The following is a 13,342-nucleotide window of genomic DNA, read 5'->3' as shown; positions in this document are numbered from 1 at the left end:
TCTTTTGACGTGTTTGAAGTGGGGTAGACACCATCGGCGCGGCGACGTCACATCCGTCTCTAGAGCTGGGGTGCGAAGCGGGGAACCGGCAAACTTCTGTCGTCTGCATCTTCTTTCCTCCAAAACCACCACGCAAGATGACAATCTACCACGTTGTTCTGTTCAAATTTAAGGCTCTGGTGCCGGTGGAGGAAGTACGAGCTGTAAGCTGGACTGGCATGGAAAGTTGTCGATAGATCATGACGGACTGACGCGCTACAGGCATGCGACCGGATGCTAGCTCTGAAAACCAACTGCGTCCACCCTGAGACTAAGCAGGAATATGTGCAGACCTCAGTAGGAGGAAAGGATAACAGCCCGGAGGGACTTGCGGTACGTGCCCGGCGCAATCGCGGACGGGGCCCAGAGCTGATGTCTTCCAGGATGGCATCACCCATGCGTTCATTAGCCAGTTCGAGAACGAGGAGGATAGGAAGTACTATTTGACGGATGATCCTGCTCATTTGAGTTTCACGAAGAGTATTGGGCCACTCTTGGATAAAGCGCAGGTCATTGACTTCATGCCTGGTGTCTTTTAATCAAGAATTCATGGAATTTGCTGTCAACGAGCGTGATTCTGAGTCGAGCCCATAGACTTTTCCTATGAACGGAAGATTTGGACAGTGAAAATGGTATCTACGAAAGCATGGTAGAAGGCTAGTAGTTTTTCCCGGATGTATCTAATATGTCAGCAAGGTGGTAACAGGATTGCTTTGTAGAAGTTGCCAGACCTCGTGACAAGACAGTACACTGGCTTGGGTTGTGCAAGATCCCATGACAAATATTGATATCGATATATCCCTTCTCTGCTGTTTGATCAGTCACTTCAAGAAATTCAGTGCCTGGAGTGTATATGCCCAGATACGACGGCACGGTTATTAATAGACGCCACATTGGCAAACATACAAGGTACTTGTTGTCGATTCAGTTTCTAAAAACTACAGTACATTGCTGTGTGGTCAGAGTTACATGCTGCTTCGTAAGTAACTGTCTGTATCTGCGGAGTTGAAGGAATGCACAGTCGTGCTGTTCATGGTCTAGAGAGTCTAGAGATGAGTGCGATAAGGGATTCTGATTCGTGCACACGCACAACAGGCGATATTCTCAGGGTGTGATGAAACACAGATAATGGCCAATGCTAATCTCCGATAAATTCTAGTTTGATTCAGATGATGAACTCAAGGTGGATAAAATCCAGATAACCGGGTGCATATGGTGCAGGTCTTGGCACTGTTATGCTCGTCCGGGTCACCCAGTCAGGACTAGTTTATCCCTACGTCATGCCACAATCCCCCACATGCTACTTGCAGCCCCATCGCACTTGCATTCAGCGCAGGACATTTCCAACAAGGCGAACGCGACACGAGCAACCACCCAACCAAGTACCAAACAAAATTCCCGATGCATGAAGCTGTAATGCTTCACCGTCCACAAAACACCGCCAGATTGTACATCGTTCTTTGAGCTGAACCTTCATCATATAAAGCTTCCTCGTCCTAGAATCTTGGGCCTCGGCTATTCAGTGGTAAATCAGCCGGAAGCTTCGTGACTCGACGTCATTCTCTCATTGCGGCCCGACGCCAAACCGATATACAGCTGACGTCGAATGACTGAGCCGTCCATATTTCCCTGTATCATGCCTTCGACACCACGCGATCTTCCAGTATCAACAAATTCAGCCATGATGTCGCAACCAACACCCCCGATGATCATCAATATGCCCCAACCACCATCAAATCCGGATACTCCCAACGAGATGCCGTTGGTCTCCCATTATCTATCTGCTCTGATGCCATTGCTGGCTGGCTTCTGACAATTTCTACTCCTAGTGGCACGCCTACGAGTACGACCACCTCGCTTTCGGCGCTCTCCACCATAGCCATCAAAGACGGGCACCGAGGCCACGCGCAAGCTCCCACCTTCGGCGGACAACGGACCCACCATCATTCGTCAACCAACAGCCTGGATGCCGAACGGGCAGACCGCATCTCTCGACTCGCGGGTCTCGAGCGCGTGTCCACCGTTCGAGCCCCTGCTCCACAAGGGGGCAATTCCTCCAACTCCCCCCAGACCACCCCCACCTCGACCGGCTTCCACCAGATCCATCAGCAGCAGATTGCCAACCTACCTGTCGCGCCCGCATATTTCGACTCGAACGGTCAACCTGTGGCAGCAGCCACCAAAATGAGCACAGTGGGCACCGCGTCTGCGACGGGTAGTGTCGGCGCGCGCACTACCACTGACGCAGACGACAATACCGAAGTCGACGAGGATGTCATAAGCATGGACACAAATTACCGAACCATGGATGTCGACTCGACCTCGGGCGCAGACGTCCTGGACGAGGATTTGACAAGCCGCTCCGTGGGTGGCTTCGAGGATCGTATGAGTGACGATGGGACTGCCAGTCTTGTTGGCTTCGGTGAGGGCGCGAACAGCACTGTCAGCGGTCCCATATACCACCGCCGACCGCTGCCGGGAACAGCAGGCGTGGCAGGTGTCTTCAACCTTGAGAGAAGCAGCTCGGGGCTAAGCGAACAGGCAGTGCTGAGATCACAACAGCTGCGAGAGGGCAGCGACACCCCGATTAGCGCGTCTGCCCTGGCCGAGAGACGTGATGCGAGAATGGTGGACGGCGTCTCTGTCGATGGAGCGGGTCATGTAGGAACTGCTGACGAAGAGACATTTGTTGACACCACCAACCGAGGACCTATTCCAATGCTGTCCGGTCGGACGCACCGAGGTTCAACGTCACGCGACGCCGCCGAACAACTCATCAAAGAGAGATTGGACGGCGGGGAGGGTCGAGTGAGCAGTGCGGGTCCGGCACTGAGCAGTCCGAAGGGCGGTGAACCGCTGGGGAAATTCTACTTTGAGGAGAAGAAGTAACTTTCTCTTTCTCTGTCGTGTTTTCCTACCCGGAGGAGGCGTTCTGTTGGCGAAATGGACAAAACAATTAGGGTGGCTACACCTTGTCTGCAAGGAAAACAATTCCTTAGGGTCACTCGTTATGGGCAAGTGTGGTCATGTTTTCCCGAGGGGGGCTTTCTGGTGGATGGAATGGTTATACCACAGTTTCTGAACTACGAGACGAGAGAATCGGCGCTGTGCTGTTTAGGACCATGGGAGATTGTGTTATGATAATGCGTTATGTGCTGAGAACATTTCCGGGCTCTAATAAACCGATTAGTGGATGAGCTGTCGGATGAGATGTCTGTTGATGCAACAGTGGTCTGTCAATATAGATCTCTACCGCTGTCTGGCAGTCTGAAGAGTCGGGACAACGCAAGGAGTTAGACACACGAAAAGGTGAGCTGGTTAATATCGTATATACTTCTCTCAAAGCTGTAACCAACCTGCTTGTACGCCGTTAGGGGGGGCTCTACTGTTGGCGATTGCATCATACTATTGCCTCAGTCTACCTCTCCCGAATCCACGCGCAAGTACAATAAAGACCGTACACGACAAGAAAATAGGAGACACAATCGTTTTTATCCCTGATCGCAGTACGCTAAATCCGATACGTTACATAGCATCACTGGAAACTCAATCTACCCTCCTACCTTTTTCTCCCATTGTCATCACTAAGACCCTGTACGGCCGAAGCCTCGGGCGTGATAGCAGCACGAGGTAGATCGCCGATATATGGATATATTGTTATAAAAACTTGACTGGTGGCCAAATCCGAGGACTGCTATATGGCCCGGATTTGGGAAATATCAAAACATATTACGTGTGTAAGTTGGGCTCGATGAATTAATTCTCTAGAGCGAATAACAGAGTCATAGGCCGCCGTTATAGGCCTTACCGTTCCAAAAGATGGTTCAACTCTCTTCTCTCATCAGAAAAAGGGGTGTCTCTTGGAAGGTTCTGCTGCGCTTCTGATCAGGTTAAAGTTAACGTCCTATGACCTAGCGCCACAGTGGCTTCAGGCAGTGGCTGTGTACACAACTAGCTAGCTCTGGTGATTATATCTCGCTAAAAATAGCTGCTTGGCTCGATAGTTACGAGTGGACACGCACTATAATCTGCTATCACTTTAACGGAGGTCTAGGAGCGCTTAGTGGTAGAGGCCCATTTGACTATATTGCTGAAGAAAAGAAGGAAGGTCGTACAAACCGGCTACAATGGATACTCTCATTCGCTAAGAAGGACCGGTCGCGGACACATCTCGATTACCTCGAGCTTTTCTCGCCACCCAAGCCATTCCTTTTACTAACGAGGGCCTGGGACAACGACTTGAGTGCAGAATCAGTACGAAGGTCCTCAAGATGGCGCATAGCCAAGACCTTTGGAAGGCCTTCTCCGTCGGTTAGTTCTATCCCGATCGATCCAGATCTGTGGGATAGCTGATAGGATTATAGCAAGGGGCAGTTACAGCCTGAATGCAATTGCAAGACGATTTCATCAGGAGTCAAAGTTGATTCCTTAGTAGACGCTATATTATAATCCTTTGATGACTTCATGCCAATCCAAGACGCAGATTTCGCCCGTTCTACCGAGATAGCCTGAGCATTGTTCATCCCCTCTGTTGATGCATAAACACTATGTCCCCGTTGTATCGGCGACCACCACCTATCCTATGCAGAAAGTACATTCTCCTACAGCCGGTCTGTGATGAATAACCACTTCTAGCGTGCACACCTGATCGAACTAGGAAGATTAAAACGAGACGAGGTAATTTTCTGCGACCATCCAGAATGTATCAAGGCGGGTGTGAGACTTTACGACTTGAATCACTTATTGTACTAATTGTGCAAATTATATTGCATTCAATGTGTAATGATCTCTGGAGATTTCCGAAAGAGTGAACTGTGGCCCTAAAGGCCTAATACAGGTAGAAATGAGCGATGCCTGCCCCAGAGGCAGAAACGGTATGGTACATTGGGTGGTGGTCACAATAGCCCATGACTTAGGGTAGGTAGCCATATGTCCTCGCCAGCTGGCAATTCGCCGTAATGGCCTTGAAGGTGCAACATCACATCAAAAACATGCCCAACAGGCCTACGGCGTCTTGCTTAGGCCTCGACCATCTCGGTGGTGCAAGTGCAGCAGGCTTTAGATCTGCAGCAGAGATCTGGGTGGTCCATAAGTAATTAGAAAACACGTCTCAAGTTTTATGCTTTGAACCACAATGTATCCTGCACCATCATTGCATAAATCTGTGAACGAACTACTTGAGAGGAAATTTGCCGGCATATAAAAAAGCCGCCGTCGCAAATTGCGTTGCGACCAGTGCCAGCCTCAGTGCAGGATACTGTAAATAGCATCAGTTTACAGTGTGTGGTACTCAGAAAAACAGGCTACTAGGAATTCAACAGCGCCGCTACCATTGAAGCGACCAGAATGCCCTTCACCCCTGGAAGATTTCAGCATGATTCCCAGAGAAGACGAGTTCATAGAGTTCACAGGAGAGAGCCACACGTCGAGGGACCAAGTTAGAGAACTTTGATTGACTGAAAAGCGCTGGGACGCATCTTGCAGGCCCTCCAGTGTTCATACTTACGATCTGTCCAGAAGTTGCTGAGCCTTGGTGTAAGGGTGCCCATTTCACAAACTACGTGGAATAGTCCTGACTTCGATCGCGGCACGGTCAAAGCGGATGTGAGCCGAGGGCCGTCTTTATACAGTGATCACACTCCTATTCAGGGCTTTTCAATCCTGTAGGGAAGGTCATGGGTTGCCGGGCTGGTTGCAGAGCAAAAACAAGGTATTGGTGGAAAGCCTAGAGCAGGGACCCCACTGTATTGTGGGGTAGCGACTGTTGTAGTGATTGCCTGGGCAAGATTTATACGAAGGCCAAAAAAGGATGTCTATTCCCCCTTTGCTATACTCGAATAGGAAGGGATAATTGATGAAAGCTTGGCCCGCACGGGGCACCTGTGGTCTGATGGGCGGTGCAAACCTCGACTGGCAATAATGCTAGTAGGAGCGTTCTGTTCGCGTCCTAGAGGCCTATACCGCCGTAGGGGCCACAGATGGGTCCCATGGCACTCATTTATTAAGAGGAAAGCTATTATATGAGGATATACGTAATTGGGGCTGTGGTGGGCAGGAGGCTGTTGCGGAAGGAGCCTTTTGCCGTAATTCTGGAGGCGACGACGTTGTCGAAGGAGATATTGTGGGGAAATGTCAGAGAACAGAATGCCATAGGCACCAGTGGGTGTCAGGACACTGAACGCAGGACACCGGCGGGCCGCCGGAGGGGTGTTTCGGACAAAAGACTCCCGAGTCATGATTACAATCTATGTGAAGCTTTGGGATGACGAGAGTCAAGATCCTTGGCATCGCCGACCCTGCTGTTATGCCGGGTCCAAGCGGCGGCCTAGCTATCTATATAAGGACCATCTCGAAGTAGGATAGGGAAGGAGCAGAGATCAATGCATCACCGTGGGCACCCCTACCTGAGACCGCCAGTGACCACCCGGTGCTACGTAGGAGGGACGCCCGTTACTCCCCATCACTCTGTACTATTGCCTTCGGCCTAGCCGAACCCTGACAGGAAACCGGGGGTGACTAACTTTGATGTTTGGGAAATCGCCGTGGAATAACGACGGCCCAAGGATGTGGCTCCTCCCACAATGGGCCCCAATAGAACCAACGATTTTCCTCTTCTCTAATGGTTACTTCTGGTTTGAGGCGGGGTTTTGTAGTCCTTCGGCCCTGCACTTGGCCGTACCTTCCCATCTGGGCATAGTTATTGTATACGCCTCAGACACGAATGTCAAGGGAATTTCTGCACACGTTGGGATGGATTCCTGCCGTTAGTTCTGACAGTTACCATATCTACCCCTGTCTGTCAGATCTTCTCCCTGTCCCTGCACCTACCACCAGCGCCCGATCCCAGTACCACCGCCAGTCTAATCTGTCGTATTGTTGGACCAAATAACCGTCAAAAGACGAGGGACCCACGCGTGCTAGAATGAGGTATTTTTGGTAGTTATAAGATCATGGAGGATTGTGATGTTGATTGAGCTAAGTTAACCTCCGTCAGGTGTAACGGTAGAATGTTACCTATCTAACTAGTGTACATTGTTACGGAATAACTAGGGCTCCGCCAGTGGACTGTGTGCCACTAGTCCTCTGTTATAAGATCTGATACGTATTCTCGCAGTCTTGACTGTATCCACTGTTTCTGTCTGTAGCTCCGTCCAACTCGTACGATATTACCGACGCGAGAAGCGGCAGGGCTCACGGAACACAAACCTCACGGTCAGCAGCGCCACAGTAATGTCAGGGATTCGACCTCAAATGTAACCATGTCTACCTCACTATTTCCAATCCAATATGGTACGGTTACGGACTAAGCGAGCAATGCATTACACTACACCTTTGACTGATGCAGCGGCCCCATTGGTCCTGGTGAATGCCTTGAAGGATTAGAGGAATAGACGATGCACAAGTCCACTCACATGTTAGATATCCAAACTTATATGCCGTATCGATATAACAATGCCAACCTCCACCTATAGCCAAGCTGATACCCTATGTATCTCACCAAGGCCACCACCATTCTGCCGACACCTCCAAAATGACATCCAGAGACAAAGTAAAATGCCACCCGTCATGGGCCCAAACCGGCCCAAACACATACTCCCAGCCGTACGGCTTCCAAGAAGTCCTATACAACGCCATTTCCGTTCCCCCCAGATCCCCCGGCCTCTTCCTGATAGGCTCATCCGTCACCTTCAGCTACATCCCTTCCGCCCCAGACAGTAAACTCTACCCTCAAGACCTAGCCCCTCTGCTCCGTAATGCCTGGCTGCAGATGCGCCAGCAATACCCTAACTTGGCAGCAGAGAACTAACCAGAAGGGAAATTATACAGATCACCATCGTCCTCCGCCGAGCTTGAAGCCTGGCTTGCCGCCACCTTCATCGTAACCCCGGGAAAGACATCTGCCGAACATTGGAAAAACATGATCAAGACAAGGCAAATGACGCTGTACTTTTTTCCCGAGGAGCGCCAGCTGTTCATACAAGGGGAGCACCACATCCTCGACGGGAGGGGGGTCATGAATTTCTGGGATCGGTTCTTCAGGGCTCTCGCACTGCCCGCAAAGGAAGACATGATGAAGACAGACGGATCCGAAATATCACGTCTCCCTCCCCGGTCCGACGATCTCCTCGATATGGCAGAAAATAAACCGGGGCGCGGCGAGCAGCACGCGCTGGAACTTCTCGCGCCGCTCGTCACCATGAACGCGCCGATCTGCGTGCCCGTACCCCATCCTCTACCTCCTTGCTCTTCACGGAACGCCACGCTCGAGCTTCGACTCAGCAGTCATACCACAGAATCCATCATCGCCGCATGCAAAGCCCAACATCTGAGCGTTACGGCAGCCTGGCATGCATCTGTGGTCCTCGCCACGCAATCGATCCAAGCGAAGCGTAACTCGGCCTCAGGAGCAGGAGCGAGAGTAGGTACGCAGTTTGCATGCTTTGGCAACTTTGATCTCCGCCGCTACTTCCCAGCTTCAGACGCAACATCCCTACCCGACGCCTACGCCCTGAGCAACCACCATGGCGTGCTCCCCTATGTTGTCACGCCAGACGGCAAGACCTTCTCGCAAGTGGCGCGCGAGCTCGCATCCTTCTACCAACAAGACCTTCCAAAGGCAGATGCCGAGGTGTGGAGTGCGCTGGGGCCGATGATCCGCATGCTGGTGCCCGAGTTCACTCGGACGCCGCTCGAGGAGACGACGCCGGCGTTGTCGAGTTTGGGGGTTGTGGATAACTTTATCAATTCTTTGTACGTCGATGCCGAGGGAAAAGGGGGTTGGCGGATTGAGGACGTGTGGTTTGGTGATACCGTGACTGGGCCATGGCTGGAGTGTTTCATGTGGGCGTGGCAGGGGCGACTGTCTGTGAATACTTGCTATAACCCAGCGTACTATACGCACGCTGAGGTGGATGAGTTCAATCAACTGGTGCAGGAGAAGATGCTGGAGGGGTTGGGGGTCGTGGGTCGGGGGCCTTGGTGGAAGCTCTGATCGAGGAGTAACCGTCAGGCTTTGCATGGCGGCTCCATTAAGTCAAACTATTGAGTAGAAGTAAATGCTGAAAACGCTTTCCTTTTACTTATAATAACGTGAATATACACCGAGCTGGCCACCCTTACATAACCTCGCATAGAAATTTTTTTAGTCCTCCGGCGCCGGCTTAGCATCTTATTTGCCTCTCGAAGCTCAGCGCACTCGGCCCGTACGAGGGCGAGCCGCCGTTTTTACGCGTTTGGAGGGTGCTTCGGGGGACTTGGTACGTTTTTGCCGCTTGTCGGAGACTAAGTTTTTGGTCATTTTTAAGAGCTTGAAGGACTAGTATTAAGTCTGCTTCGTTATATGACTTTGCCATAATTGGTTGTTGAGAAAATCAAAGATTAAGTTGGCCGGTCGCGTTGGCCAGCTCGGTGTCATGGCCAGCTCGGTGTACATTCACGTTATACAATTGATTTTATTACTTGATGTATGAGCAAAGAGATTGATATGGATTCTATCTGACACTTGGAGAAATATACCAAAGATCGAAAGTCTGGATTATACCGGTTGTTCGTGCTCGACGGCCATGAGAGCCACGTTCCAGGCGATTTCGATCTCTGTTGCAAAGAACACCATATTTTAACTTATTTTATATCTGCGAATTCGTCTCATATCCTTCAGCCCCTTGATATCGCGCGTTTTGGTCCATGAAAGCAGAAACACGGCCAGTCGGTGGAAAGGTTGATACGACGATCACTAACACAAATCGCCAAGGAGGACGTCCTTTCGCTCTTCAAAGATACGTTCTTCGAAGTTTGTGATGAAAATAAATATCCTAGCAGAATTCTGAGGGCCAGCGGCTGTCCCTTGAGATCCGTAAACTGTAATTTCGAATCTAAATGTAAGGTCACGAACTCCGAGACCCACTGACTCACCCGCAGTCGAGGCCCAACCTAGGATATCGAAGACGCCATAAAACCGGTAGGGACCCATTCTCAATATATTCACATGTTCAAACAGTATCGTCACATTTAGCAGGATCATTATACTTCGATTGTATTTCAAGTCGATTAGTAAACGAAAGGAAACATCAAAGGTGCAAAGATGTTGTTGGACAGATGGAAGTGTGTTGTATTCCGGTAAGCTAGGTTAGTTCTGGTGGGCTGGAACCAAGTAGTAGTGGTGGCTACGCACGAAATACCTCCGACAGATATTGAGACTTGGCCCCTCCTAACAATGAATTTCATCCATTTCACTGTAATCCCGCTTCCACACTCCAGGACTGTCCTTCAGAAACTGAGATCGGAAACCAATCATTCGCTGGGCTCGTGGGCTGAGTGTTTTGGCAAGTTCCTTTTCAACAAGAAACGGGTATGCCTCTTCAGGAGTGAGGTATGAGCACTGAAAAACTAGAGTTATACCCCTTCTCGTGATGTCCTTGGTCCTATTGGCACCCCCTCCATGCACAACCTTTCCAGTAATGAAACAGGCGTCACCCGCCTCCATTTCCGCTGGAATTGTATCTTCTGGAGTTCCAGTTTCTTGGAAATCATTCCACTTGTGGCTTCCGGGAATGACTCTGGTTGCGCCGTTCTCATCGCTGAACTCAGTCAATGCCACAACGAAGTTGATGCTAGCCTCTGGCGCATTAGGGCCGCAATACGTGAAGATTGGGAATTGCCATTGGTCACGATGTAACGGTTGGGCCTTGCTGGCCGGGCCGATGTCGATGACTTGAGCAGAGTTCATCCAGTATCCACCTGCATCTTTCAGATAGATCTCTTCGCACAGTTGGTGGATCAAGTCGTTCTCTAGAATTTCTTCGCGAAACGTCTTGCTCAGCGTGACCACGTTGTTTAAACGCTTTGTGTTATCGCCATAAAAGGCCTTAACCCATTCTTCTGAGTGCTTAGAGCCCACTCCAAGCTTGTCTATAGCAGGCTGCACCTCTTCATTCAGACGACGAACTTGATCATTTGTGAACAGGCCTTTGATGATCACAGCCCCATCCTCACGAAGGGCTCTGAGGACGGAATCACGGCCTTCGGAGGCTTTGACTTGCTGCAGCTTGGTTGCAGTGGTGGACATGTTGGCTTGAAGATGGTAAAGTGGGTTCATTAGACGAATTATTTGAGAGTGCCGAAAGGAATTGTTGCAGATTATGTAAACCTCAACCGTCATCACCAATGGAAAGAAATTTATATCATGAGTCCGCAGTCGAATGGACATAAACATTTTCGAAAAGGGACTTATCCAACTTTGGAAGGTTTTACCGGTTGAAGAGTCAGGCCACTCTCTCTACATCTCGCTTCGGAAAACGGGACCATGTGAGTCAACGTGGGGGCTTCATCCTACAGGATCAGAAGCTTACGTGGCTTGTACATCGGTTTCTGTCGCCAGGATAATCCTGCTAGTGCGGCGCCATGGATCAATATCTCTCATGCATTCAATATTAGGCGGTCCTAGCAGGCTTACAAATCTGACATGGTCAATATTCTGAATACGGTATCAGCACTTGGGTATAGAAGTTCTATGCATTGGAAAATCTGCCAAGTATCAGCGCTGATAGTTTTCACCCTGGCGATCTGTGTATCCTTGTGGTTAGGTCGTATGTTTCTCTGGTTCAACCTATGAGGATGTAAAGTTGGATTATCTTTCACTGGCTGGAGTCCGCCTTCCATGCCTCCTCTATCACCTCCTCGATGCGCTTTGGCGCCGGGACCTTCCCCTCAAATGCCTTGACGAGATCTAGATTCCCATTCAACTTCCCAAAGTCAAATGCGCCAAGTGCGACACCTGCTTCAAGATCGGCGATTAGTGCTCGCAGCTGATCCAATCCTTGAGGAAATCGCTCAGAAAATCGCTTCGCAATGTCTACATTCGTCGGGAGGTCGACTGCCTCATGTTTGAGCAGTTTCTCGACTGATTGATAACGCACTTCAAGCTTACGACCCAGAGTCTTCTCCACGAGCCTGACGAGCTCATTCAATGAGACGGTGCTTGCCGCCGTTGTCAGGATCCGCGGCCACTTGTCCAGCTCGAGCGCCAGCGCTATATACCGCGCAGCATCCGTCGTAAACGACATGCTCATCTTCGCTTCTCCGTCCCCTGGCAGCACCGCTTGTCCATTTGCCGGGTCGATGAAGAAGCATAGCGGACGGAGGTTGCTTATGACCCGCGGCAGGCCAAAATAGTCCATGAACATACCGGGATAGATGTATGCATACTCGAGCGTGCTTGTCTTCTCCAGCTCTCGCCGAGCGGCGAGATGAAACCTCTTTTCTGGGTAGGGGAGGACATCATCGCTGACATTGTACTCAACATTAAATTCGGAGGGGATGAAGCGCGTAACGGAGGGACACTGGTTGGCGGCGTGGATAAGGCGTAGCTGAGCGTCGGACGCAGAGTCACAGTCCATAATGAAGGCACAGATAACGACGTTGACGTGATTTTCCGTGAGTTGCTCCATGAGAGAATCTTTGGAGGAGTAGTCGGTCTGAATAACAGGAAGGTATCGTTTTCCAGTCAATGGCGATATGCGGCCGGAATTGTCCTGCACAATCTGCATCTACATGGTCAACAACGTGGAATAGCTCATGAAACGTCTTTATTACCTTTCTTGACATGATATAAACCTCATACTTGCCAGTCTGAAACAGGGCATCCGTGATGAGGCGACCTAAGTCTCCAAGGCCGCCGGCGACCGCAACGACGGACATGGTGCGTAGCAGTTCGAGGTAACGCAACTGCTAGGTTCTGAGTTACGAAGAAGGGGTGACGTAACTAATAGGTTCTGGGTTACGGAACTGTCACGAAAATAGCGCAATATTTTTGCAGGACTCCTCTTCCAAATGAGCTGCTGGTTAAAACATTTTGAAAAAAGACAGGTGGTAGATGATTGAAATCCTTCTGTCGCGGCTGATGCACCCTGACTGCCGTCCCCTGTCTTATTGTTGGACCAAATAACCGTCAAAAGACGAGGGGCCCACTCGTATTAGAATGAGGTATTTTTGGTAGTTACAGTATCTGATCCTTATGTCAACTACCGCTCTTGGCAGTATACTACTACCCCATTTCTCACTCCCCAGTTGAATCCTACTACTACCTATTGCCTGCCGCAGGATTCCTGTAGGATCTCACGAACCGTGCATAGTGTTTACCTTATCTATAAACCCACTTCGACGAGACCTGGGCTAACGTAAGACAATTGTTTTCCTATTGGCTATCGATTGAATGCTACTATTATGATCGGCTTTCAATCAGTTGCTTCACAAAATGTTATGCTTTCTTATGATTCAGACTGAGGAATTTTATGACAAGCCTGAT

The 13,342-nt window shown here is 50.1% G+C and overlaps 5 protein-coding genes across 5 annotated transcripts; 3 read left to right on the top strand and 2 right to left on the bottom strand.

The window, feature by feature from the left end:
• The first annotated feature begins 109 nt into the window (after positions 1–109).
• On the top strand, positions 110–862 carry BCR38DRAFT_443070 (stress responsive A/B barrel domain protein). The gene is made up of 3 exons (XM_040860854.1): positions 110–203; positions 262–372; positions 423–862. Exons 1-3 carry the CDS (start codon positions 138–140, stop codon positions 576–578), a joined length of 333 nt encoding a protein of 110 aa, XP_040713198.1. The 5' UTR covers positions 110–137; the 3' UTR covers positions 579–862.
• An 861-nt stretch (positions 863–1,723) lies between these two features.
• On the top strand, positions 1,724–2,928 carry BCR38DRAFT_349754 (uncharacterized protein; the record flags this gene model as incomplete). Its single annotated transcript, XM_040856510.1, has 2 exons — positions 1,724–1,800; positions 1,869–2,928. 2 exons carry the CDS (start codon positions 1,724–1,726, stop codon positions 2,926–2,928), a joined length of 1,137 nt encoding a protein of 378 aa, XP_040713197.1.
• A 4,547-nt stretch (positions 2,929–7,475) lies between these two features.
• On the top strand, positions 7,476–9,189 carry BCR38DRAFT_443055 (uncharacterized protein). The gene is made up of 2 exons (XM_040860853.1): positions 7,476–7,641; positions 7,867–9,189. The coding sequence occupies exons 1-2, from the start codon at positions 7,571–7,573 to the stop codon at positions 9,029–9,031; spliced, it is 1,236 nt and encodes a 411-aa protein (XP_040713196.1). The 5' UTR covers positions 7,476–7,570; the 3' UTR covers positions 9,032–9,189.
• Positions 9,190–9,878: 689 nt separating this feature from the next.
• BCR38DRAFT_443053 (uncharacterized protein) lies at positions 9,879–11,284 on the bottom strand. Its single transcript, XM_040860852.1, has one exon. The coding sequence runs from the start codon at positions 11,249–11,251 to the stop codon at positions 10,247–10,249; it is 1,005 nt and encodes a 334-aa protein (XP_040713195.1). The 5' UTR covers positions 11,252–11,284; the 3' UTR covers positions 9,879–10,246.
• A 388-nt stretch (positions 11,285–11,672) lies between these two features.
• On the bottom strand, positions 11,673–12,735 carry BCR38DRAFT_349683 (NmrA-like family protein; the record flags this gene model as incomplete). The annotated part of the gene is made up of 2 exons (XM_040856506.1): positions 11,673–12,569; positions 12,631–12,735. The coding sequence occupies 2 exons, from the start codon at positions 12,733–12,735 to the stop codon at positions 11,673–11,675; spliced, it is 1,002 nt and encodes a 333-aa protein (XP_040713194.1).
• Between the last annotated feature and the right edge of the window lie 607 nt (positions 12,736–13,342).

Source organism: Pseudomassariella vexata (genome assembly GCF_002105095.1).
Source record: "Pseudomassariella vexata strain CBS 129021 chromosome Unknown BCR38scaffold_11, whole genome shotgun sequence".
NCBI lineage: Eukaryota > Fungi > Ascomycota > Sordariomycetes > Amphisphaeriales > Pseudomassariaceae > Pseudomassariella > Pseudomassariella vexata.
The sequence above is the reverse complement of the archived record's forward strand: the minus strand, read 5'-3'. Positions and strand labels throughout refer to the sequence as shown.

What these genes read in the sequence shown, in the direction of transcription:
- BCR38DRAFT_443070 (XM_040860854.1), top strand. Translation starts at nt 138, where the DNA reads ATGACAATCTACCACGTTGTTCTGTTCAAATTTAAGGCTCTGGTGCCG. An exon ending in CGGTGGAGGAAGTACGAGCT is followed by an intron (nt 204 to 261) that starts GTAAGCTGGACT and finishes GACGCGCTACAG; the next exon opens with GCATGCGACCGGATGCTAGC. An exon ending in ACAGCCCGGAGGGACTTGCG is followed by an intron (nt 373 to 422) that starts GTACGTGCCCGG and finishes GATGTCTTCCAG; the next exon opens with GATGGCATCACCCATGCGTT.
- BCR38DRAFT_443055 (XM_040860853.1), top strand. Translation starts at nt 7,571, where the DNA reads ATGACATCCAGAGACAAAGTAAAATGCCACCCGTCATGGGCCCAAACC. An exon ending in CCAAACACATACTCCCAGCC is followed by an intron (nt 7,642 to 7,866) that starts GTACGGCTTCCA and finishes GAAATTATACAG; the next exon opens with ATCACCATCGTCCTCCGCCG.
- BCR38DRAFT_443053 (XM_040860852.1), bottom strand. Translation starts at nt 11,251, where the DNA reads ATGTTTATGTCCATTCGACTGCGGACTCATGATATAAATTTCTTTCCA.